This window comes from Phoxinus phoxinus, assembly GCF_949152265.1.
Source record: "Phoxinus phoxinus genome assembly, chromosome: 19".
In the NCBI taxonomy this organism is placed as follows: domain Eukaryota; kingdom Metazoa; phylum Chordata; class Actinopteri; order Cypriniformes; family Leuciscidae; genus Phoxinus; species Phoxinus phoxinus.
In genome coordinates, this window is record NC_136894.1 from 4,196,787 (window position 1) to 4,224,413 (window position 27,627).

A 27,627-nucleotide genomic window follows, 5' to 3' on the forward strand; every position below is an offset into this window, starting at 1 on the left:
TAGAACAAACATACACACACACAAACGTTTTGACAACCATGGTGCATTTACATTGTGCATTCATCACTTGGTCCCTCTGTTTATGGCGGCTCTGTAATTGTCCATTCTGGACACCAATCTCTGTTTTTAATCTTTTTGGTTGGAGACATCACAGTCTCAAAGTGTTTAAAGCTTTTGGGTTTTCAGGTTCAAATAACTCAAAAGAAAATACATGTTAAAGCATTGTTTTTCCTCGTTGGTTCTAGCCCTCAAACTCTAGTACTATTTTTTTTCTCTTTGTTTTTCTTCTAACCAGTGGGTCATAATCCAAACAGATGGCAGATTCACTCACTTAGGCCTATGTGTGCTATTTTGCGGTGTGAAACCTTTGTAAAAGTGCACTTGGTATATCTGCACATTAACACAATGGGTGATTCACACAAATTGTGTAGAGTATAAAGGCAAATAGACACTGTGAATCCCAAATCACATCTTTGCTGCATTTGACCCACTGTTTTTTTCCTAACTAACACTTTCACATTCTCCTTCATCTGCTACAGAGAAATGAAAAATGAAAACAGGCGGTTATCAAAAAGCAATAACAATAATTAAAATATTAATAATAATAACATTACAAAAATGAACATCTTTCCAAACCAAGGTAGGTACCATGACAACTTTGTGAAAGAGAGTAGAAAAAAAGTTCTACAAAAAGAACCAAATATTGTGTTTAAAATATGAGTCATCTAATGTTTCCCACTATAATCAGCTACAAATCTAAAATACTCCCAGTTTTCTTTCTCCAAACACTTCAGTTCTTTCAAATTCCACATAAGGAAGGGAGTTTTAGTCTATGGAGGGGCTGTTTGAACTGCAGTGATTGTGGGTAAACGTTTTACACTCATTGTGTTCAAAAGGTCAAGCTGAAGTAGAGTAGCGTCTTTAAGAAAGCAGTTTTAAAGGATGATGATCATCATAGAACATCATTTGCTTTCTGGATGCGTATCAGTGAAAAAGTCAAGTTCTTTGGTTCCATTCATATGTTACTGTATAGACATAGTTCCCATGACTCTTTTTAACAGGGCATCTTTGACCTCTACTGACCCCAGGTTTGACCGACTGTTAGCCAATCACAAAACACACATTTACATACATAAACCGTACGCTCGTGTATGTTCCTGTGCTTTGGTAATGAAGTGTTACAAAATATAAAGGTTACAAATGTTAAATATGAAAGAGGTATTTGGCATTATTATTATTCTACTATTTGGCAAGTTCAACTCTATTATCATAAAGAGGACACACACGTTCCTTTTCTTATATCAACATATAAAATCTCCTTGAAAATATATCCCATTTTCATTTGGTTATTATTTCAATGTTAAAAGGTTTTCAAAGAAAAATCTGGCAGTTCAATGTCAAAAGAGGGAACATGTGGAATTTGACTATTAAAGCTTATTATTCACTCTTAAAAATAAAGGTTCTTTATTTGCCTCGGTGAAGAACCTTAAAATTCCATGGAACTTGGAAAAGGTTCTCTAGATTATTCAAATGTTCTTCATACTAAGAAAATAATGGTTCATTTAAGAACTCTTCTCTTTGAGGAACCAAAAATGGTTCTTTGAGGCATCGCTTTGTTTTTAAGAGTTTTGTTGCAGATATTTCTGTGAATAGGTTTGTAATTAATTGAGTACATTTTATTGCGACTTCCCCTTTTAACATGAACTGCAAAAACGTCAACACAATGGCTTAGGACATGGGTACAAAGACAAATGAAAACCTTAAAAAATTGTACATCTTTGGATATCATAAAGCTTGGTTTTCATATCAAAAAACATTTTTTGGATAATCTGCTGCCATGCCTGTTTGTTTGGGGAAGAGAGAATGCGGCGGTTTCTCAGTAAACCCAAAATCAACCATCATCTCGCAGCTCCTTCAAGCTCCCATGGCAACCGATTTGGCATCTGGAGAAAAGACCAGTTGGTTTGGCTGAAAAGAATCACTTTGGATAAACATCCTCTCGATGCCATCACATATTCCTTGGTGTGGAAAAGCAAAAGTAGCCTAAGCTTTTGGTTAAACGGGTATCAACACGGAAAGGCCCAAACATATCCCAAGGGTCCATACTTTCAATGCAAAAACTTTTCATGTCACATTCTCCGAACAAAACGAATCCCCCTCTCTTCCTGCTCTTTCATCATTTTCTTTGGAGTTTAGCAGCATCAGAGAGGAATCCTTCGGAATGGCTTGACAGGATCCAAATCATCATATCCAAAGCGTACGATGGATGGACGCGGAAAGAAGCGTATCAAATGTGTTTTTGAAGCAATGGTTGTGTACACGTCTCTGGACGATGATGAGGTAAGGAGGGGTTCCCAGACAGCTTTTGTCTGCTAAGGCAATATTTGGAGCGGCTAAGGTCACACTCTCCATGGCAGTTGACCAGATGGGCACCTGAATGCAGGTTCTGGAGGCAGATGGCACAGGCACTGGCAGTGGGAAGAGTAGCGGGTATCTGGACATTTTTTGGCTGAGGTAGGCATGCTTTATCAGCAGGGACTAAAGTTAGCCCAAAATAACATTCTGAGGTAGCTATCTTTGGAGGTATACAGCTTTTGGTGGGTATTACGAAGGATAGGAATACGAATCCATCACCTTTATGGTTCCTCTGGGGTAGCCTGCCTCGAGGCATGTACGGTGAAACATATAACAATCAATTTATTTGAACTCACACAACCACAAGCGAAGGCAAAAGCAAGGCCACGTTATTAATCTTGGTACAGTATATATCCGAGCTAAGGCTAACAAATGGAACAAACCTCTGTTCCCTGTAATCATTTGAACTGAGAATATAGCTTGTTTTGTAAATCATGTAGTTCGTTAAATCTTATGTTTATCTTATGTGTATATTTTATTACCAGAGGACGCGTTGCAAAGGGAAGTTTTGGTTTTAGCAGAAAGTCCTTTGGTAATAAAATACAAAGTGGTTTTGGTATTTTTTGTTTTGCTTCCATTGTGTATTTATGCTCAGAAAGAGTGCCGTAAAACTATTTGCAACTTAAAAACAGTGTACAGTATCTCCTAAGGCTATCATTCTTGTGCAGATCTTAAAGCAGTGAAGCTTTGGTTCTTTTGGGAGGAAGCAAAGAAACAAATGGGACAGGCTAACTTACACTAGCAAAGCTCTATATGCATTTTTGTAGATACTTTAACTCCTTAAACAGTAGCAGCAGTTTAAGTGACGGTCGGGGCATGATAAATATGGATTAAAGGGGACTTTGGTGGGCAAGCTAGGCAGAGGAACCACAAAAAGCGAGATCATTAAGGCAGTGCTAGCCTGTGCCTGTGCCTGTGCCTGGCAGACTGGACGAGTGCTGCTCAATAAGAACCTGGCATTGGGTCTGGCGATCTATATTAGGAACCTGAAAAAGAGAAAACAGCTTTTAGTATGATATGCTACCTTTTTACAAAACCCTGACAAGCAGAGCGCAAGTTTCAATGGGAGTTTTCCATTGCAGAGCACTCACTGAGACCCTGTTTACACCTGGAATTAAGATGCGTTTTGCTTGATCGGATCACAAGGGAGACACATTCCCGTTTACACCTGGTGTTTTAATCCGTCTCTTATGCCCACTTTCAAACACTTCTGTCCTGATTTCTTTAAGGGGAGGGTGTATGGGTAGGCAAATGTATGTTTTTTTTTCAGATTTTTTTTACGAAATTAGCTCAAGCAATTTACATATGAACGCGCCCGGACACGACGGAAAAACATACGGAGAGCATCAGCTTTCGTTTCTGCTCTGACAGCCGCAAGACCTCACTGAACGTTGTGAGTGTGTGTGTGTTAGAAATCAGGAATAGTGAGAGAATATTGTGCTTGGTACATTTTTCATCTACAAACCAAACTTATGTCTTCAGCCAAAAACGATTAAATCCCATCTAGCTAGAGCTCTTCCTATAATGTCTACGCTTTAGGTCAGTAGATGATCTTTAGTGTCTGTTTGAACACATGAGCGTTTACACTATAAAGGCAATCCGATCGAATGCGTTTTCTACCTTTGGAAGTGATCGAAAGTGGACAAAACGTTTTAGACCCCATTTACACCTGTATTTAGCGTCGTCCACTTGTGATCCGATCGATCAAAACGCATCTTAATACCAGGTGTAAACAGGGCCTCAGATGCTAAAGCTAAGTGTTGTTACTGATTATATAAACTGTTAACAGACAAGAAAAGGTGTAAAAGTGTTTTAGCAGCAAAACAACCTCCCTGCTGATGAAACTGGTGAGTAACAATCTGTAAAAATAGACAATCTGCAAAAATAGACAATCTGCTAAAGACAGCTTATTCTTAGTTATAATGCAGTGAGAAGCTAGCCCACAGATGATAGTCTTACCGGAGGAACTAATTCAATGCCTTGAGCAGGCCGTGTTACTCCCTCTTTTGGGATGCCATTGCTTTGAGAATGGAGTCCTCCATCTTCGCCCTGTGGCACAGACCAGCTGTCCTGAGTCCCTTTCCTACAGAGGAAACTGAGACAAAATGCATTTATTAATGTATTTATATCATGTATTTATTAAACTACAGAAGTGGCCAAAAGTGATGTCCGGCCAAGAAAAATGGACATCTCTCATCCTTTATACAAATATTATAAAAACAATTGTTAAAGATTTTGTAAGTATATTGTTATGCTTGGAGTCAATTGTTTTATTTGTGATAACACAATGAAACATCCCAAATTGTGCGACATTAAATTATGAACACATGCATAAACAAGAGAGAACCAACAAAATTTTAATAACTGATTATGTTGTAGTCAATGCATGCCTTTTCCTGTGAGCTTTTTGTTTTTCTGTGTTTTTTTTTTTGCTTACTAAAATAAAACCTGTAGCTGTAGTTTGCCTTTTTTGCCAAATAATTTTGTCAGATAAATGCCTTAACCAAGTTTAGTGTTTTGTTCTTATATTTTAAAGGAAATTGTAGTCATTAAAACACACTCTCTCGATATATATATATATATATATATATATATATATATATATATATATATAGATAGATAGATAGATAGATAGAATATTAATATTAGCATTATAGTGGTATGTATTTATTATGCTTATTTTAATATTATTATATTTGTGAAGTGAATTAATAAGCAAATATTTGTAAAATGTGTGCATGTACAGTAGTTTCATGAGATCATCTAACCAAAAGCTCCATTACCTGCGCCGATATCCGAACATGAGGAAGAGAACGCAGAAAATGATGCAGGCCATGCCGATGTGGATGCCAATCACGATACTGCTGACCGAGCTCTCCACACCCCTGCAGTTACAGTGCGTCTCCTCTCCTGAACCACAGAACATCATCATTACACAGTGCCCTTAAAAATAATGAACATATGTGCCAAAGCATACGCTGCTTTACCTGCTCTGGTTTTAGCACTGGTCCCGTCCTCAGCCAGTGACACGAGTTTCTTTGAACAGTCACTCTCTCCATTGCCATTGTAGGCCACCAGTTTGACTTCATACACAGCGCCGGGGTCTATGGGGAAAAAACGAAATCGGTCAGGATCGCACACACTGCAAATCAATCAAAGATACACATGCATTAGTGTCTAGGTCTAACACATATACATTGAGCTGGTTTTGTTGCCTTTGCAGTCACCATAGAGCTATCGATCAGCTGAGTCATGGGGACTGAGGTCTGGTGTAAAACCTACGGGCTATTATGCTCCTTCTTTTACTTTGCCGCTTTTCTTTGTACGTGATGTACGATCTTGCTTTTATCATCTCAATTTTCACTCCTTTCCTGAAACTCACACTTTTTCACGTAATAGTACTAGGATATATTCTTAGAGAAGTGTTTGTTCTCTAACACTATATACTTCAGAACATTTCACTGTACAAATATAATGGCTTCTTCAGAGGTGCTGAAACAGGCCATTTAGACTGAGTAGTGTAGCGAGAGAGTTTTCCAAGTAAAACGTCAAAATAAGCAGCGGTAGATGGAATCTGATGGCTTTTTTTGTGCTGATTATGTGGGAAAATTCCACAGAAAGGTGTAACAAAATAAGAAATTGCATTGTACTAAAGTACAGATGACAATAAAGCTCTTGACTTGAAAGGTAGGCCTATTTATACACTTCAAACTGTTTATTTATTTATTATTATTTTACTTTTTGATGCCAAACAACCAAAGAAAGTGGCGATCCACATTTGTCAGGGACCCCCTTCCAAAAAAGATAAATATATATAAATATACATAATGTATAATAAAAACAATTACACAAAGTAATTATAAAGTATAAAGACATGCTCTCTTTTTTTTGTGCTAAATTAGATAATTGGCTTTAGTTTTTGTTTTTATTGTACACATTTTTACAGTTATTATTAAAACAATAATAATTTAAAATAAACTATTTTATTTATAATAAAATTGTATATTTTTCTCCCCACTATCAGAGTAATGTTATATAAAACTGAAACACTTTCATATTTTGTATTGCACTTTTCACACTGAATATAATTGCAAAACAGTTTTAAGGTTTACTCTGAAAGCCCTAAAACACGCTTTGTAATAAAAAAAAAAGCCAAGGTGCCAAGAGCCATTTTGAAAACCTCTGACTTAACATATATTTAAAATTCATGAATTTAATTGCATTTGAAAAGAAAACAGCAAACCGTATGGCGTCTGTAAATATATATTGTTGCATCAATATAGTTTACACAAACAGAGACCGCTTTCCCTCACCGAGATGAGAGAAGGTGTGAGCGTTAACATGGTATGGCAACTGAATCGGCCCCAGGATCTCTCCGTGAGGAACCCTGCGGTATGACAGACGGAAACCCTCCGTTTTCCCAGGCTTACTGGGCAGCTCCCACAGGACCTGGACTGCTGTGGTGTTTATTGCTTTGGTGAAAAATGTAGGTGGACTGGGCACTAGATGGGAGATAGAGAAAGAAAAACCATTATAATCAGCTCAAAGGAATAAGGAACACTGTCAAAGTTCATTCTGTTGAAGCAAAAACACATAAGGCGGGTGGGCAAAAAGGAAGCCATGCTCAAACATCTGTGACAAAACAGGGAAAGGACATATGTGCGTAACAATGCTGACGTGGCAGCTGGGGAGATGGAGGAAGAGTTTGAAATTGTAGTGACCTAAGCAAAACATGAACCAAACAGCGTACAGTGTGTAGCTACATACCGCCCCCTAGTGTTGTGGAAACAACAGTACTGGAGCGTTCACTGGCACCCAGAGGAGAGTAGGCCTTCAGGTAGATGGAGTAGGTGGTCGCAGGTTCAAGGTTTGTGAGGTCATGCTGAAATGTTGTCTTACTCACTGCCTCCTGTAGTTCTTTACTCTCAGGCTCTGAAAACAAAAGTGTCGTGCGTTAGGCATTGGTTGTATGGAGTGGGGGTGAATTAAAGCTGTAGTCGGCAAGTCTGGCAGATTGAGGTGATTTAGCCAAAATTTTTAATGATACATCGGGTCCGTGCTCGTCAGTGCCTGTGCACCAGATTTTCTCGTCTCGTCAGCATGGATTTCTACAGGTGTTTTCTTTTCCTGGGTTGTTTTGCACCTCCTAGCTCTGGTTGTTAACCGAGGAATTGGAGGCTTGTTAGTAGACTTTCTCTCCGCCATCACGCTTCGTACAATCCAACACACCTGCGAACTTCAGGCGTGTGATATTGTAACGTGCGCAAGGGGGGATCTGTGGTGTGTGTCGAACTGTGATTGACAGTCAGATCTCACACAGCCCTGCACTGATTGGACCGGAAGAATCGGGAGCGGTGGAAAACAAATAACAGGCTCTATGTGGAGGTAGAAGCGCAGGATTTTTTCTAAACCCGGCTGATTTATATTGTTCTGTAGAAGCGTCGGGTTTCAGTGAATATGATCAAAATAATCTTGCCGACTTCAGCTTTAAGCTCAATCTGCTGTGACGTCACAATCGTGTTGCATTGTGGTTTATGGATCTGCCTGAGTAGTAAATATTGAGTAGGCTCAAAGTCGAGGGGTCGAGGGTCCATTTAAACTTCCTTCGCCAACTTGAATGCTCTTCAGGGCACCGGGGATAACCCCGAGGGGAAGTGCCTTTGCAAATGTATGTCTGAAGTGGAGTTAAACGCGGGCCAGAACTCCAGAGGCACTTACCGCCATACTTGCGGATGTGCAGCACGTATCCGATGATCCCGTCTGTGATTTCAGCCGGCGGCTGTGTCCAGGAGAGCTGCAGGGTGGTTTTAGACAGAGCCGTGGCTTTCAGGCCCTGAGGGGAATCGGGCAGCTCTTTGGCCAGGGAAACAGCCAGGCGAGCACTGGCCTGGTTAGTGCCGGCAGAGTTTTCAGCGATGCACTGGTATATGGCCTCGTCCTCTGATGTGATGCGGGTCACGGCCAGGGTGCTAAAAAACATAAAAAATTATTTTTACAAAAATCTATACTGTGAAGATAATGTAAGATGTTGTGACCTTGTTAACATTTACAGATATTAAACATTACAATTTGGATGACAGAAAATTAAACAAGTGAACACTGACATCTAGTGGACAGAAGTTGGAGATGACACTAGATATTTTTAAAGGTAAGTGGACCCTTTTTATATTTCTGGGGTTCTCAGAAGCTTAAGTCGTCATAGTTCGGTAAACTTCTATAGTAGTGAATGGGAGATGACTGCATATATAATTTTTGTATTCCCATTTGCTCCAATAGCAAAAGAAAAAATTCAAGACTTTTTGAAAAGAGGGAAAAAATATTGAGAGATTTATTACGTTGGTCAGAAGAGAGAAAGATGTCATATTTGTTGTTTGTATTAGAAACACCATCACAGCAGTTATCTAATGCCAAAGTAATATAACGCAAAATATAGCATTATAAATGTGTATTACAGTTTTTTAAACATGAAAATACTAGAAAATATTTGATTTGCAAACATTTGCAATGTTGATTACTGTGGAAACGAGTGATCACAATCTGTGAAAAGGGTCCATAAAGCAGCTAAAATATTGTTTTTATATTTTCTTACAAACAAAATTGAAAACAGTTATAGAAAAAAATAAAATGAGAAAAATAAAAACAATAATAAATGAAAAAATACAAAAATCTAAATAGGCATTAGTGATGAGTCGTTCATGAACGTCTGTCACGTGACAAATGAACGAAAGACTCAGAAGGTAAAGTAATTATTTATGTTCCCTGTAAATTATTTTTGACTGCATTATAATGATTTCTTAATTCAGAATATGATCAAGATTGCTTAGGTGGATGTGTTCGGGGAATTTGCCTGTTTAAAAGTATAACATTTAAAGCCCCTTAAATGAACGAAATGACTCGAAAAAAGATTCGTTCATTTTGATAAACGAGATCGAACAAGAGAGTCAGTGAAATGATCCGAACTTTCCATCACTAATAGGCACATAAACAAATGAAATATTTTTTTGTGTGTGTAATTTGTGTTTGTAGTATAAGCATGTGTATTTCTGAAGGTTTTATGGCTAAGTGTATTTCATCAGTAATTTGTGAGTCTCCTAACTGTGTGTACCTGTTATTGTTGGTGAGTTTGACATTGTCACCAGGTGTGAGTATCTTTCCATTCTTCAGCCATATGATATGAGGTTCAGGAACACCCTGAGCCACACACGTGAACACCGCACTGCCCCCTGCTGCCTTAGACACAGACTGCGGCCACTGCAGGAACTCTGGAGGAGCTAAGACAAGGAACAGGGTTATTAGTCAAGTTAACTACAACTAAACCAGTTAAAACCTAACAATAAGGTTTCATAACAAACTAATAATGAACTGCACTTCTACAGCATTTATTAATCTTTGTTAATTTCAACATTTACACTAAAAAATGCTGGGTTGTTTCAACCCAATTTTGGGTCAAATATGGACAAACCAAAACGTTGGGTTAAAATTGTAATTAAAAAATGTAACCCAAAGGCTGGGTTTGTGCATATTTGACCCAAAATTTAGAGTGTATATACTATATATATAATATGGCCCTTCTAAAATGCACTCAATTGAAAAATCAGATCTTGAACTTAAACTGTCTCAGAAACACAGACGCAGGATCATCGTTCCGCTTGACACCGCTTCAGTGTCCGCACAATGGCCCTGCATATATGCAGAGCTCTCCAGACCCCGGCACTATGCATCTCATTGATCTACTGACACCCACCACAACCAAACACCCCCAGACCAAACCCCTTCTCCCTGGGAAGAGGGTCCGCAGTGGTCTGTGGAGGTGTGGAGGTCATAGGTCAAAGGGAACCCTATTTCAATAGAGAGCTATTAATCAGGCACCGATCTTTAAAACAGCGAAGCTCCCCCTTCAAAAGAGGTCAACATTTTTAAAACCGTTGGACAAAAATATAGATTTGGCAGATCAATGTGAGCCGCACAGAAGATGTTTAATTGGGTTTCACAGCTGATTGTTGTTTTTCATCATTGTGCCCTGAATAATATCTAAAATACAATTAAAAATGAAAGATTCTACTTCAGAATCAATTGATAAGGAATGTAAGTTCACTTAAACTCTAATAGATAAATAAATCAAGATTAAAAAAGTATACTTTTGAAAAGATATGGGCACCTCTAAAATAATAATATAATATAAAACAAAGAAATATACATTAGATTAAATGCTTTTCTATATACGTAACTCTCCCTCCTTTTTATTTAATTATTTAATTCATTCATTTATTATTAGTATATTATTAGTAGTAGGTTTTTTTTCCTTTGATGTTTAAATGATAGTATATAATTTATATATACTAAAGTATATATATATATATATATATATATATATATATATATATATATATATATATATATAATTATATATATATATATATATATATATATAGAGAGAGAGAGAGAGAGAGAGAGAGAGAGAGAGAGAGAGAGAGAGAGAGAGAGAGAGAGAGCCTATATATATTATTATTTTTCTTCTTTTTCTTTTTTTTTTAGACAGGTACAAAAAAAAACTGAGGTTATATTATAATACCATAAAAATACATCAAGCACCACTATAAAAACATAAAATTCATCATATGGGTCCACAATGAAAAATGCAGCCTTTAAAAACACTTCATTGTGTTCTGCTTAGACATTAGGGTCAGAGTGAGAAGTGGGAGGGGCTGGAGGGGTGCGTTTAATGAAACTATAGCAGGGCACAATAGGACAGAGGTCACTTCAGACCTCCAGACGCAATCTGAATGAACAGCGGTGTGTGTGTGTGTGTGTGTGTGTGTAGGGGGTGTCATTCATCAGCCACGTCATTGTGGTTCTCCTCTCTCCCAAGAAGCACTTCACACTTGAACCTGAGTAGAACTGTTGATGAATAGACATCCTTGAATAGAAATGTTTTAAACTGAGGACGGACTAAATAAAGGCCTTGAGAGGGATCCGATACATCTGCATCTGTCTGGCTGATATACAACACTGGCATAAAGATGAATACATTACGATTTAAAAAAATACTTTTTTCTATTTTAATGTATTTTAAAATGAATTTTTAGCATCATTTCTCCAGTCTTCAGTGTCACATGATCCTTTAGAAATCATTCTAATATGCTGATTTGCTGCTCAATTATTATCAAGAATATTATTAAGAATAGTTCTTATTATTATCAATGTTGAAAACAGTTTTTAATGCTTAATATTTTTGTGGAAACCGTGATACTTGTAAATCAATTTAATGCATCATTGCTGAATAAAAGTATTAATGTCTTAAAAAAATTATAATCGTACTTACTCTAAACTTTTGAATTGCAGTGTACCAAAAATATCAAGCAGCAAAAGCTTTTTTTCATAATAACTAGAAATATTATTTTATTCAGAAAACTGTTCTTTTAAATTGAACGCAATATTACTGTATTTCTGGTAGTGTAGAATTATACTATTGTAACTTTGAGCAGTTAAAATTTATTATTAGCCCTGATTTCCAAAAATGATGGGAAATCAGAGCTACATTGCACCATGTTATTAAAAAAAAAGTTTAGCTGTGGTATAAGCATGAAACTTATTATTTTAGTAAAAGGTTTTCACATTATAGTCAAAAGGAATAATCAAAACCTACTTCCGTCAGACTATAAGCATTTATATGGCATCTTAAAAAGGCGAATTAGTGTTTTAGTCTGTCTGAAATCAAACTTCTTAATTACATGTAAACGAACAATAAAAGTCAGCTATAAACAGAGCTCACACACACATAAAACACATGCACATGTCGATCTGTGACTGATTCGGATGGATTTATAATTTCATGACATGCAATTTCCCTTGCCTGCAAAGAGGAAGCAATCAGAGCACAGTTAAATAATAATTTAAGCTTTCGGGGTCTGTTTTTCCCTCTAACAACTAACCAGCTGCGTCTTTACAAGCAGGGTCAACTGACAGCATCAGTGTCCAATCCATCTCATGTATTGATCAGTTATTCCTTTAGCAGGTTCTCAGATCCTGACCTTGAATCTGATCAGCTGGCTATTCCTCCTCGTTCATTTCATTCTGTTGTGTGACTTATGCAATCAATTATTAATGTTGAAAAACATGGCTGCCTCTTGATGTGTAATACTTTCATACTCATAACAAAATTATACTTTTTTTTAATTTTTTTTACAATTTGAAATAACATTTATATTAATATATTTAAAAAATCTACTGTTTTTAATATTTTTTTATGTGTTATTCTTTATTCATTAAACTTTTTGTGTAAAAATATACAACAAAGCCCAAGATCCGCCCATAACTATAAGACTAAATAAAAATAAATAAAATAGATAAATATGACAAGAAAAAAAAAACAAATTTGATCAAAACTTAAAAGGATCTCAAAAAATTAACTAATCCTTGAGAGCAATCACTGGATTTCATGTAATGACTTATATCAATGTTCAATATGAATGGCTATTTTTGCACTTGCTATGCATTTTCAGGTTAACTTTAACTTAAAAAGCCCTTCAGCTGAACCAGTCAGCACCCTTTCATTTTGTCATATTAAAAATAACCCAGGATGAAGACAATGGAAGGGGTTCCCTCGACACAAAGATGTTATACTGTCATAGTCCCTCTCTTCGTCACCGGCTGCCTGACCACCAGCTGGGACGAGAACAACTGCCCTCATAATGCTATGGAAACAGTGGGGGAGGGGTCAAGAAGGACCATCACCCGTCCTCATTTGAGGACCATCCATTCTGCTTGCCCCGCCCTCACTGCTCCATCACCTGTCTGTCAGAGGAGACTCCGCCCCCTCCGCTGGCTCTCTACTAAGAGCTTCCTAGGCCAATGTCAAAGGTGAGAAATGAGAGGGCAGAGGTGAGAGGGGATACCTCGCCCCTCCCAAAACATACACACACACATTAGGAAAACTGCTCTTTGCCTGTCTATCTACCCTTTTGTTCTCTATTGTCCACATCCTGGCTCAGCATCTGTCCCAATCTTCACGGATGTGTGAAAGTGCAGACTTTACTTCCACAATGAGCTGAGCGTCTGGAGGACAACACCCTTTCATAAACAGACCTGAACTTGACTAGGATTTGCTGATTTTACCTTTGTGGCAGACAGACAGACGGATAGAAGTTATCAAATGTGTTCACACAACAGGACTAAAATATCCATAATGCTTCTTCTATTGAATTTCTATACTTAATATTAACAATATTAATACACTTTACAATTTTTTGTTCATTGTCAGCTGTGTTAATGGTAACAAATTGAACCAAAGTGTTGTTAATAAAGCATTTTTGAGCAATTCCTTGGCATTACATTTCTCTTTCTCGTTACTCTAAATTTCAATTTGCATCACTGATCTGACTGACTTCACGAGGCTTTTCTCAGGGTGTGTTGGGAAGGTTTTTGGTTTCGGAAATAACCTAACCTAATCTCTTTGTTCCCATCTTACACAAAAAGTGGATCAATAAATGAATCAATACATTCAAGATTACCTCCCCCAAATGGCTTCACTGCCAATTCTGTTGTAAAAGACTGATATAGGGGTGACTATTGATTGATCAGGCTTAAGCTGGACATTTGGGTCACAGATAGAGAAAGCACGTCTGGGTGCAATTCCAACAACAATTGAACAAATGAACAAATGCATAAGGACAAGAGTACAAGAGTACATTATCTCAGGAGCAGATATTCAGTGATTTGGTTATGTTTTTCTGTCTCCTGGCCATCACTTTTACTGTGTAAGATGTTAAAAGACGTGATTATGCTTATGTTCAGATGAATACGAAGCATAGATCTTCACAGCTACTGACTGAGTGGTTTTAAATAGGACTTTTGTACTTAACTCTCTCATGGATGATTTACCCATTTGTTCTCATGTAGACCCCCAGTGTGCAGCTACTTTGAAGATAGCCAATAAGAGGAGCATCTATATACCTCAGGGATATATGATCAGGTTGAATGTACGGACAGTAGCAGGGTGATGGATGAGCTTTGTCATTGGGGTGTTGAAGGGGGGATATCTCCTAACAGCTGACTTCATTACACAAGCTATTCCTCTCAAGCCCAGCTGGACAGCACCAGCAGGCCTCAATTACCATAATGGTAGTCAAAGTCCCACACCATCAGACCCAGTCCAGAGTGAGTGAGAAAAAAATAACAAAAAGACTTCTCCTGCTGTGCTGACCAGTCAGCTTCCAAGGGTCATGTTCAAAACCAATTCTGCTTGACGCCTGGTCATCATAGCACTCAACAAATACTTCATACTTTCATTATACACACACAAAAGATAATATGCTTGCTATGTTGGGCTCAGTGAGGGGTGCAAATAATACAATTACTGTAATATTGGTGCTTTGTGAACTTGTGTCACACAACAAATCAGGATTAAGCGGTGTGGGGTCAGCTATTACTTCCCCTGTGAGTTTGGACCATTTCTGAAATACTGAAGCTAAAACATATACTTCTGTGATTTAATACACTACCGTTCAATTTATTATTATTTTTTTAAATAAAATTGATTAAACGTGACAGTAAAGACATTTATAATGTTACAAAAGATTTCATTTGAACTTTCTATTCATCACATGAAGCAGCACAACTATTTTCAACATTGATAATAAGAAGAAATGCGTATTATAATGATTTCTGAAGGATCATGTGACACTGATGGCTTTGTAATCATGTGAATAAATTACATATTAAAATATATTAAAATAGAAAACAGTTATTTTAAATTGTAAGGTACACTCTCAAAAATGCTGGGTTGTTTTAACCCAATTTTGGGTCAAATATGCACAAATCCAAACATTGGATCAAAAATGCAATTTAAAAATGTAACTCAATGGCTGGGTTTGTGCATATTTGACCCAAAATTGGGTTAAAACAACCCAGCATTTTTTTTCATGGTCCACTTTAAACATTGTACCAACTATAAATAACTGCAACTACATGTCAACTAGCAGTCATTAGAGTATTAGTAGACTGTCTGCATAATATCTGCTAACTCAAAGACATTATACTGACTAGAAGAAAGTTTGCAACTAGTCAACTTATTCTACTAACCCAAACCCTAACCTAACAGTCTACTAATACTCTAATAAGAGTTAGATGACATGTAGTTTCAGAGTTACTTATAGTTAGCAGAATAGACTTTCAAAAACATTAAAAAAATTCTTACCAACCCTAAACTTTTGAACAGTAGGCACTGTAAATGATCTTTAATCTGACATAAAAATGCCAAAATGAAGAGAAATAATAAAAAGGTTTTTAAGCCTGAGTGGATGTTGAGTAATATTTGTCACAAAATAATATCTTTGGATTTCTCCTAGAAATCCAGTAAGGTTACCTTGCACGACCAGCCTGCCCAGTGCGGTACGCCTCATCCTGGTGCCGGGCCGGTTGGCAGCACACACATATACTCCAGAGTGCTGAAGGGAGACATCTGAGATCATCAGGTTCCCTGTGCCCAGCACCTGTATGCCCTCCACTCCGATCGATCGGCCATCTGATGGAAATTAATTATGAGAAGGAAATTAGTTACGAGGAGAGCAGAACTAGAGAACAACTAAGGGTGCGTTCACACTTGTAGTTCGTTTCTCTTGGTTCTTTTGGTCTGGACCAAAAAAGAAAAAGATACATTTAGCCCTGGTTTGCTTAGCGTTCACACGGTCTGAACATAAATCTACAAAACAGAAACGTATATATTTTGCGACTTAACTTAATGCCGTGCTGGACTAAATGAACTGAAATGTAATGGACAGCATCGGGACTATGACGAGAAGAACCAGGTATTCTTGAGCAGTCTGTTCTTTTTAGGGTCACATCTTGAGACATCATGTCCTGTTTTTGGTTTGTTTACATGTCTTTGGTTCGTGTTGCATTCATATTTCAGTCGAACCGCACCAGAGTTTGACTGGAAGAGGACAGAGACCCACCTTTTCAGGGGCCTCAGTCCGCTTGTTTGGTGTCACCAGGGTTCACACTTATTCAAATGAACCGCACTAACAGAGCAATCGCACCAAGGTTTGTTTTAATCGAACCAAACCAGTGTGAACACACCCAGTTATCCGTGGACAGTTTAAGTATGAGGATTCCTACCAAGTCTACTCCAAGACACAATCGGGCGAGGGTTTCCGGTGGCGATACACTCCAGGATGGCGGTCTGATGGACGGTAATGGTGAGGTTCTGTGGGCCGGACAGGATGAATGGTTCCTTATATGTGCGAGGGACACCTCCTGAGCGTAGAAGAAGAGATGATAATATTAGGATGACATTTGACATTCAAGGCAATCAATGTTCTGGTTGTGTCCTTCATCAAACCACATGCTCAATACAAACATAATTTAGGCCTTATTTACTGGATGAACAGTTTAAGGTTAAGGTTATGTACATCTGGGGTGTTTGTCAGATCAAGGTTGACTACTGACCGGTTACGTTCAGATAGGCTTCATGGCTGTAGCGGGTGTTGGCGATATTGGTGGCGACACAGCGGTAGACGCCAGCGTCTGATTTCTGAACTCCTGTAATCTGCAGAATACCCATTGGGAGAAGTGTGTACCTGTGGAGGAAGAGTAACACGAATGAGCAATTGCGAGGCACAAAATAAAGAAAGACTGTTTGCTAGGACCATGTTACCTGTCATCAGAGGTTCCAAGCACAACACGGTCCTTCTCCCACGTGATGTTGGCCTCGGGAATGCCATTGACCTGACACTGGAAACGTGCAACACCTCCCTCATCTACTGACATGGACTCCGGGTGAGTGTGGAATTTAGGGAGAGCTGTGGGACGAAGAGAATTGCGTGAGATATATAATAATAATCAATATAATAATTAATATCAGTTGAGTGAGTTCTATTGTATAATCTTTTGAACATTCTATTCATCGAAGAATCCTGATAAACATGTATCACAATTTACACAAAAATATTAAGCAGCACAACTTATATAACATTAATAATAATCATCAGAAATGTTTATTGAGCAGCAAATCAGCATATTAGAATGATTTCTGAAGGATCATGTGACATATATATATATTTAAATATAGTAAGATAAAATAAAAATTGGAATAATACTTCACAATATTTGTTTTTACTGTATTTTTGATCAAATAGATGCAGCCTGGGCAAGCATAAGAGACTTCCTTAAAAACATTTACAGAAATATACATTTAATCATAAATATATATAATTTTATATTTACATAATTTTATTATATATTAGGCATAAATGTAACAAAACTGTGAGGTTTCAGGGTTTATTCTCTTAATGATTTTGCGCGTCAAGTAAATGTATCCTGTTTTGAAGATATTTGTATATAACATTTGATTATTTTCTAGATATTTCCTAAAAAAAACAAGATAAACAAATGTATTTATTAAAAGATTATTTTGTGGTATAACAATTATTCTGGTAGCATTTTACCGTAATTTACAGTCCCGTTTCGCATGTACATACTATATACTTATTGTAGTAATTACAATAACTTGGTAATAACTACCCTTAAACCTAATCTTAACCCATGTAGTTACCTTATATATTACTCAGTACTTTCTTCACTGTAAGTACGTGCACATACTGTAAAAAAAAATATTCTTACTTTCACATATGTAAAGTTACCATGATAACTTGATATTGGCATCTAAAATGTTGATTTTCATTGGGGATGTAGGATGAGGGGCCAAGAGCATTGTGGTCTAAATACCCGGGTCATTCATATAATCAATAGGTAGGGGTGTTAGAAGAAGGGCCTCCCAATGAGAGTTCATTGCCATGGTAACGTAGTCCCTTCTGGGGAAGCATGTAGTGACAACTATAATTCTACAGGATTATCACCCACCCTACTGCTTTTATAGGACCAAAGGGAGAGCCAGAGGACGATGGGAAAGGATCGAGTAAAAGCAGAGACAAGGAGTCAGTGGACATTGGTGCTGTTTCTCACATACAGGTGAAACTCGAAAAATATAAATATCGTGCATAAGTTCATTTATTTCAGTAATTCAACTTAAAAGGTGAAACTACTATATTATATAGACTCATTGCATGCAAAGTGAGATATTTCAATCCTTTATTTGTTATAATTTTGATGATTATGGCTTACAGCTTATGAAAACCTTTTCACAATATTCTAATTTTGAATTTGTTGTAGCTGCCATAATCATTAAAATTAGAACAAATAAAGGCTTGAAATATCTCACTTTGCATGTAATGAGTCTATATAATATAGTAGTTTCACCTTTTAAGTTGAATTACTGAAATAAATGAACTTTTGCACGATATTCATATTTTTTGAGTTTCACCTGTAAACTATTAAAAGTAAAGGCAAAGCATACGATTTCATATCATAGTGAATTATTTCATTAGCTGCCGATGTTTCTGCTCAGTCACTCACATGCGAGCTGCACGTGGGCCTTGCGGCTGACCAGCATGCCGTAGTGGTTCTGTGCAGCGCAGTAATACTCTCCAGCATCGGTCGTGTCTCCATCCCGTCTCTTCTGGAAGCTGCGGATCAGGAGCGTGCCGTTGGAGAGGATCTTCGCCCGGCTGCCGACTCCCGGAAGCAGCGGCGCCCCGTTCTTATGCCACGTCACCGTGATGGGACCCTCACCTTCCACCCTGCAGTCCAGCATCAACGGCCTGTCCCGCACCGCGATCACGTCACTGGGCTGCGTAAGGAAAGCCAGCTCAGATCCATTACACAAACCTGAAAGTTAGAGACGGATAGAAGATGGGTGAGAACACAAATGAAACAAAGCCTAAAAGGTAAAGATTGCATGTCAAATAAATGGTCAGAAATGAGATTATAATAGTGTGTATTAAACAATGATATTTAAGAAGAATGGTGACAGGTTTAAAAGGCATTTAATATTCAGCAATATTATCAATTTGACTACACTGGATAATGACATTGTCTTCTGTAAAGCTGCTTTATAGTTAAATCGAACCTGTTTCATAATTGATGAACTGAACTGATCTGAGCTGAATATTGACTCTATTGCCTTCTGTAGATGAACTGAGTTTGCTTCATAACGAATGAACATTGCAACATTCACACTGTTATTGAGATAAATGTAATCAACACTGAACTGAATAATGGCCTTATTGTTTTTTAGAGCTGCTTTGGAGCTTAAATTGTATTCATATTCGTACATTTGCAACATTAATATAGTTGGTTTCTTGTTAATTACTGTGAAGCTGCTTTTGAAACAATATTTATTGCATAAAGCTCAATAGAAATAAATGTGACATGACTTCTATAGACAATAAAGTTAGCATCATTTTAAAGTAATTTTCCTTTTGAGTTTATGATGTTTTTGAGTTTGTTGCATATGTCTGTTCTTTGTCACTTCAAGACTCAAACTAAAAGGAAAAATGCCAAAGTGAAAGCTCTGAAACTTTCCATATCCCCCCAAAAAAAACTGCATTTGGACTGACGTCATTGTGAGCTTTACCATCTAAGCATATCTGCCTATTTACTCAGTATCATCAAACCAAACCTGGTCATCACAATAGAGACAAACGCAATGCAGCCAGTGAAGCATAGAGAGCTGCGACAAAGCCAGAGTAGAAGGGATGGAGAATTAGGGTGAGTTATGGGGTCAAGTTAGAGGAATCTCTTTTGAATAAACCCACCCTGATGACAATAGGCCTGTGACGACACCCAAAAAAACAACTCTCGGTAACCACCAGGAGCCTTCTGCACCTCTCTCAGTCTGGACCATCTGCCCCCCACTTATACAAACCCCCACCATCCCAAACCCCCCAGCGGTCACATTTTCCATTCAGTCTGATTCCAGGGTGACTTTCCCATGCCACTGGCTCACCCCAGTCCTCTCTCATTGTCAAGTCGCTACATGGCCATTCCACACATCTTCTGTGCTTTTTATATGGAGAACTCCAGACCTTACGCAACCTTTAATGTGACCTCTGGAGATGGCCGGTGTCTCCAGCAGCTGTTATGTTAAAGAGCACAAGTCTGCTCTTGAACTTGCATTAGATGAGATGTGAAGTACCTTCCTTCAGCATCTGTTAGGTGGATATTATAACCTACCCCCCATTCAATATGCACTAAAATATACACATTTCTGACCACTGGGTTCCTCGAACGCCACCTGCACTTGATCATGACAGCCATACCATGAATGTCAAAAGAGAATCAGCCAAAACTAATATATATTTTTTAAAGTCTCAGTGTGTTTTTGGACCCCATTGGCTTTCATTGCATGGACTAAAACAGTTCCTTAAAATATGTGTGTGCAGAAGAAATAAAGTCATACAGGTTTGGAATATCACAAATAATGACATAATTTTCATTTTTGGGTGAACTATCCCTTTTAAGTGCATCTAGCTGCTTATTATTTGACATATTTAGATTGATGTCATTTAGAGCTGTAAAAAAATGTGTTATGCTTATAGGGATGTAAAAATATATCTGTACTACATCGACAATATTTGAGAATTTAGCAATTATTTTACATATATAGATATTGGTGTGCTATATTGGATATTTAATTGTGCATTTTTACCTTTAGATTACATTTACCATTACCTAATGCTTACTTAGTAAATCTTTAAAAACACTAACAATGTAATACAACTGTGAAATGTATCTTTAGCACAAATTTTTTTTTAATAATGGTGCGGTGCACTTTTAGCTTTTAAAATGACTCATTTTAGATTTAGGTTTTAGATTTTGTAGTATAGAATGAAAATAATTACCGGTCCAGAACTATACGAGTGTTGTTTCGCTCTTATAAGGCTGCCTATTTAGAGTGCAAACTTTAGGAAACCACCGCTGCAAAATATGACATTAACAATGACAACATGACCATATAAGCTCAAGACTCTTGGAGTCATACCTTGGACAATATCAATACTGGAGTCCATAAATATATAGAGCTATAAACTAGTCTTCCACTGAAGGGAATATCTGGGATGCTCCTTTTGCTCCCGGTTAACTCACACACTGAGCAGATGCGGATGGGACGAGTCTGTCTCTTCCTTTTTCAGTTTTATGAGGGCTAGCTTACATCTGACCCTTCCCTGGCTTACTGCACCCAAAGTGTTAATGAAATTCAGAGGTCCCAGGGGAAAGGGGGGTTATGTCACACAAGCTGGATTCAGAGATATAGAGTATAACACATGGGCCTAAGCAATAAAGGTATTGGTGTACAAATATAATGTACATTTTTGCTTGATACATCCAATTAAATAAGGAAATGTGATAGCAGAGATATAAATGGATTTGATCTTAAACACTAACCATCTTAGAGAACAATAAAATGTATTAATATACACTCTAAAAAATGCTGGGTTGTTTCAACCCAATTTTGGGTAAAATATGGAGAAACCCAAATGTTGGGTTAAAAATGTAATTGAAAAATTTAACCCAATGGCTGGGTTTGTCCATATTTTACCCAAAATTGGGTTGAAACAACCCAGTATTTTTTAGAGTGTACCATCTTTGTAAGAAAGAGGTTTTATGTTTCTGCCCACCTCATAATGCATCTTTTCATTAGAGAAGTTTGTCATTATACCACACTATGGTCTCCACAATGGTGATGATGGTGCATAGGGTATGTAGATTATAAAGTCTAATATCCCTCTACAACCTGCATGAGACCCGGACAGAAGTGTGATTAAGAGCTCAAGACGGGATAATTCAGATGAGAGGTGGGTTCTGGGGGGGATTGTAGATGATGAGCTGAGCAGCAGGAGAGCCCCACCCGTCCCCAGCCCTTGAGCTGTGACCTCGGTCCCTAAAGGGTCATGAGAGAGTTGGTGAAGGGTGGATGAACAACGTGGGGCCTAAGGCACACAGCCTGTGTCCAGTCACACACACAGTCCCAGCCCCCAATTCAGGCCATTGTCCCCAGACTAAGGTTGGACCTGAACTTCACAAACTATTGTTGGAGGCCAGACATTATTCTAATGTCCTTCGTTTCTAATCAGAGTCTCTGAAGGGTCAATGAGGCAAAGATCTGCAACACTCTCACCATCACTTTACCTTACTATACTATACTATACTATAATATAATATAATATAATATAATATAATATAATATAATACATAAATGAAAATGTCCTCTATTAAAACTAGGGCTGCATTTACTAGATGAAAAATACAGTAATGTTGTCAAATATTACAATTTAACATAACTGTTTTCTATTTTAATATATTTTAAAATGTAATCTATTCCTGGGATTTTCAGTAGCAGCCAAACTGTGTTACTTTTTTTGTAACATTGCAAATGTCTTTATTTTCACTTTTGATCAATTTTAATGCAATTAATTTTTTTTTTAATTTTTTTTAAGTCTTACTGAACCTCAACTTTTGAATGGTATGTACACATATATATAAATCTGCACAGGTCTGTTTTATAGCTAATCTGAGGAGAAAAAATAGATTTGAGGAAAAAAATAGCCTAGTCCAAGGATTTAGAACTGAAAACTATGAGCTACAAGACTCTAATATTCTAATATTTAATGCTCATTATCATTTCTATAGCCTATGAGTCTGCTTTGTCCAGAGAAGATTTTAGCATTACTAAAACTGGCCTGCCACTTTGAAAAAGTGATATATGCCTTTGAAAGAAATTCTAAATGCATATGAACATTCACAAATTCTTCTCGCTCTCTTTTTCTCCCATTATATCCATGGCAGCAGCAGGAGATCCAACGTAAACAATGGCTGAATAACTCGGGGGAGGAATTGTAAAGACGCTGGGTGGAAAGGGGGGATCACGCTGCTCCGGGTGGGCTTCTTTTAACTCCATAATAGGAGTTAAATTCTTCCTGACTACAACAGCCACAAGCTGTCTGCACAAACACTCCTTTGTGTCGGTCATTTGAGACAAACTTGTCTTTTGTTTAAACACTGATTGCCATTAGGTGGCATATGCCAAGTTCAAAGTCATGCAAACACACTTACATTTCCACTTAAGAGGAAACAATCCCCTGAAGTTCAACTCCACCCTCCTTATTAACCAATTAGCTTTTGTGTGCTCTACTTTTCTCTCTACACGTATTTGACTCCAGTTTTTAAAGAATGTTTTAAGATGCTATTTTTTATACATATAATGGTAGGCTACACCAAATATAAAGGTGAAACTCGAAAAATTAGAATATCGTGCAAAAGTTCATTTATTTCAGTAATTCAACTTAAAAGATGAAACTAATATATTATATAGATTCATTACATGCAAAGTGAGATATTTTAAACCTTTATTTGTGATAATTTGGATGATTATGGCTTATGAAAACCCCAAATTCAAAATTAGAATATTGTGAAAAGGTTTTCATAAGCTGTAAGCCATAAACATCAAAATGATCACAAATAAAGGCTTGAAATATCTCACTTTGCATGTAATGAGTCTATATAATATATTAGTTTCACCTTTTAAGTTGAATTACTGAAATAAATGAACTTTTGCACAATATTCTAATTTTTCGAGTTTCACCTGTATGTCTTTCTAGTAATTAGATCATGTCTGTAGGTCAACAGCTTTTATGAAAAAGTCTTTCTCAGGCATGAAACCTTTGGGTAAAATCAATAAGCAATACGCTCCAATTGCAGGGGGAGGACACCCCATCACTGTGGCCTCAGGTCTTTAATTATTGGGATAAGGACCAGAAGGGGGTCCAGGGCTTCCATTAAGCCAATCTTATTAATGGAGCAACCAAGGGTTAAAATGTCCCTCTGCTGCAACATGTGAGTTTTAATGCCACTGTTAATTCCTCTTTGGCTTGATGAACCCGGGTGATTTTCTTTAACTGAACGACCAAAACTAGTTTTAAGGCCTCTAAACTAACTAATGTTGTGGCCGATTAGCCAGCACTTTGCATTATTACGGCAGCTTCATTACCATGAGGAAAGTGGATGCTTCAATTAGAGCAATGAATGTACAGACTGAAGTGGCTCTAACCTGAAGGTAACAAGTGCACATGATCACTCACAACTTCTGTCGTGATCCACTGGAGATGGAAGTTATTTCGAGTATGGATTTAAAACTCCTATAGGAGAAACTTTGTGAAGATCATGTCCAGACCATGATAGCTTTAGCAATGATAGAGACATCAGCCACCCACTGCAGTCTGTGCCCTGTGTGTGGATTAGCTGGATGGGTGTCTTGTCAGAATTAGCTGTATCCTGTTTTCTAGGGAGATGAGGAGTGCGTGGCAGGATTATTCAGGCATGCACACATAAACCTCCGACAGCTTTAAGGCGATTTTAAATGTGTCGCTGCTTCCCAGTAAGGCTGAGCAGTGTTATGGAGATCAGGGTGTTGGGGTCAAAGGGGGTGGGGAGAGGTGGCCACTTTTGTCTCCTTCGCTCCACCCGTTTGGACCGCTCCACTGTCCAGGAGAGGGACCCCAAAGGTTAATGCGACCCAAGGTCACCGCAGCGCCTCTGTCTGTAAGGTCATCTGTTCCCCTCCTCCATGAGACTCCCAATCTCCTTCTGTTCAACTTTCAGACTATGTTTATTTATTATTCCACAGGAGATTTATTCTAAAGAACGCACATGATCTAACCTCATGGCAATAACATCTGGTTTGAAAATAAACTGTTTTGATCCTAAGTCAAGCCATTTAGCCTCTTAATATTCAAGCTGAACAGATTTTTCTTATAAAAGCCTGAATATTTGAGAAGGAAAAAAGGTTTGATGCAGGGTTCATATGATTGCTCTACCCTGATAACTTATATTTTTATATATATGTGACCGCGGATCACAAAACCAGTCATAAGTTGCACGTGTATATTTGTGGCAATAGAAAACAAAACACTGTATGGGTCAAAATGATCGATTTTTCTTTTATGCCAAAAATCATTAGGATATTAAGTAAAGATCATGATCCAAGAAGATATTTTGTAAATTTCCTTCCTTAAATATATTGAAATGTTATTTTTGTGAGTGGATGCAGCATAAATATATACATATATTATATATAGCCTACCTATACTTTTTTTCTTAACTTAAGAAAGATTCACTTAAAGATGCATTAATAAAATAATCAGGGCATACAAATTAACCTTTTTGCATTGTGATAAAAAAATGTATTCTACTTTCCTTTTTCATATTCCTTCAACACTAAGTTTTTTAACATTATAGCAAAATCTTTGTCACCATCCATTTGACTTGTCATTTCTACTGGGTTTGAATTTAACCAGCAATTCAACTTTTGTTACAGTGACTGGTCATAAAATTAACTCTTAGTTGAATACAAACTATTGGCTTCTTATGTTTAATGTAGGCTATGTCTTTAAACACATTAAACAAAATACTAGCTTCTACATAATTATACTCTATTCATCAAAATTACAATTTTAATATGTTCAAATAGCCTACATTGAAATTGAAAAGGTTCATAAGTTCCCTATTAAGTGAGAAACACCATGTGAATATTTAACAAAGAAAACAGCACAGAGCTGGAAGAAGGTGGATAGTAACAGCTTTTATGAACTTTTAAAAGATGCTTTGTGCATCAATAGCTTATCCTGCATTAGGATAACGAAACTCTACAACAAGAGTGTTTAATGTAGGCTAGCTAAAGGCAAAACAAAGTAAAATATTAATTAATATTAATAATGTAATATTTGAATTAGCTTCATAATTTATTAATTTAACGGACGACCGAGGACATATATAAATTAGAGAAATCAGTTTGCAGTTTGTAGGCTAGTCGTAGTCTCGTCAGAAAAAAAGTTATTATTTTTATACAGAACTCAAAATATGATCTTTAAATATTTCTGGTCAAAGTATGCTTCTAAGTTTGTTTTTGGTAAGGAACCACATGGAAAGCAAAGTGCACACAAATAGGTGAATAATAGGCTAAACATAGTGACAAAAAAGTATAGGCTATCATATCTTTACAATATGAAAAATAAACAAGTTTATACTCACAAGAACCAACAAACGTCAGGTAGGTCAGTAAAATCCGTGGCTTCATCTTCCTGTGTAACGTTAAATCCTTTCAACAACAACAAAAAAATAAAAATGGTATGGCGACTTCTTTGGGGTTAAAAAGAGTTTAAAAAGTGAACAAGAAAAAAAATATCTGCTAAATGTCTTTGTATTCGAATAAAAATCTTAAACCTAGCATAACATCGTTACTTTATCACACATTAAGGGCGCTCCAGCTGGGCGCTGCTGGTCACGTCCACGGCCACTGTGAGAATATCCCGCGAGCAGCTTCAGCGCAGCGGTGAGCGCGAGCTCATTCATTATTCATGAGATTGTTGAAGCTGCTGACACGCGCGCGGTCACTACACGGACGTTGACACGCGCGCGCTCGCCGCCAGTGACAGGTGGCTCTGTGATGATGAACCAATCATTAAACAAGCTGCTGTCTTTGGAGAGGTGTGTTATGAGTGATATATCTGCAAAAAAAACACACACACACAAAAATCATAACTTTTACTCATAATGATCATAGTTGCATAGGCTATCTATCTATCTATCTATCTATCTATCTATCTATCTATCTATCTATCTATCTATCTATCTATCTATCTATCTATCTATCTATCTATCTATCTATCTATCTATCTATCCATCCATCCATCCATCCATCCATCCATCCATCCATCCATCCATCCATCCATCTATCTATCTAGGCCTATTATTCTTTATTAAAATATTATACCTTATTTAAAAGTACTAATATTATTTATTTAGGTAACCAATTAAAACCAATGCCTTGTATTCAACAGAGTTACAGAAACTTGACAGTGTTTTGGCAGTGTGAATTAACTTCCTTATTTTGTTATCCTCATTGCACTTTTAGCCTTACTATTGAGTAAACCATTCTCACCCTGTGCGGTCAGATCCAAAGCAATCATTAAACCCAGGAAAACACCCAACACACTGATTCAATTAGCAGTGATTAGCATATGAATCAGTAAATGAATAGATCTGCATGCTAAGTAAAGTGAGTCGCCTGCAGGGGCCCGTCCTCTCTCATTATAAGCTACTAATTGAAAGAAAGTATGAAACGTTTGAACAGGCAGTGCACGTGAGAAACACCAATTATAAGACACGTCCTGAAAGCACACTATTCAGTCACATAACAAACTCTGTTTTCATATGAAGACAATGAAATAGTCACTATTATAGTTAATTCACTAAAATGGAAATCAGTATTATTTCTGTATTATGCATGTGAACAAGCCCATTAAATTAATTTATAGCACT

The 27,627-nt window shown here is 37.2% G+C and overlaps 1 protein-coding gene across 1 annotated transcript; it reads right to left on the bottom strand.

Annotated features, from left to right (window-relative positions):
- LOC306987252 (immunoglobulin superfamily DCC subclass member 3) lies at nt 1–26,591 on the bottom strand. The gene is made up of 14 exons (XM_079591363.1): nt 26,338–26,591; nt 18,826–19,137; nt 17,069–17,213; nt 16,861–16,991; nt 16,531–16,668; nt 15,779–15,937; nt 9,521–9,686; nt 8,134–8,384; nt 7,183–7,347; nt 6,729–6,917; nt 5,403–5,519; nt 5,199–5,325; nt 4,375–4,510; nt 1–3,401 (listed from the first exon to the last, which is right to left on the bottom strand). Exons 1-14 carry the CDS (start codon nt 26,381–26,383, stop codon nt 3,312–3,314), a joined length of 2,172 nt encoding a protein of 723 aa, XP_079447489.1. The 5' UTR covers nt 26,384–26,591; the 3' UTR covers nt 1–3,311.
- Between the last annotated feature and the right edge of the window lie 1,036 nt (nt 26,592–27,627).

Excerpts from the sequence above, each read along its gene's own strand:
- LOC306987252 (XM_079591363.1), bottom strand. The coding sequence starts at position 26,383 with ATGAAGCCACGGATTTTACTGACCTACCTGACGTTTGTTGGTTCTT. Across the intron at positions 9,687-15,778 it reads GGGCAGGCTGGTCGTGCAAG|CTCCTCCAGAGTTCCTGCAG; the intron begins GTAACCTTACTG and ends TCCTTGTCTTAG. Across the intron at positions 8,385-9,520 it reads AAACTCACCAACAATAACAG|CACCCTGGCCGTGACCCGCA; the intron begins GTACACACAGTT and ends TATGTTTTTTAG.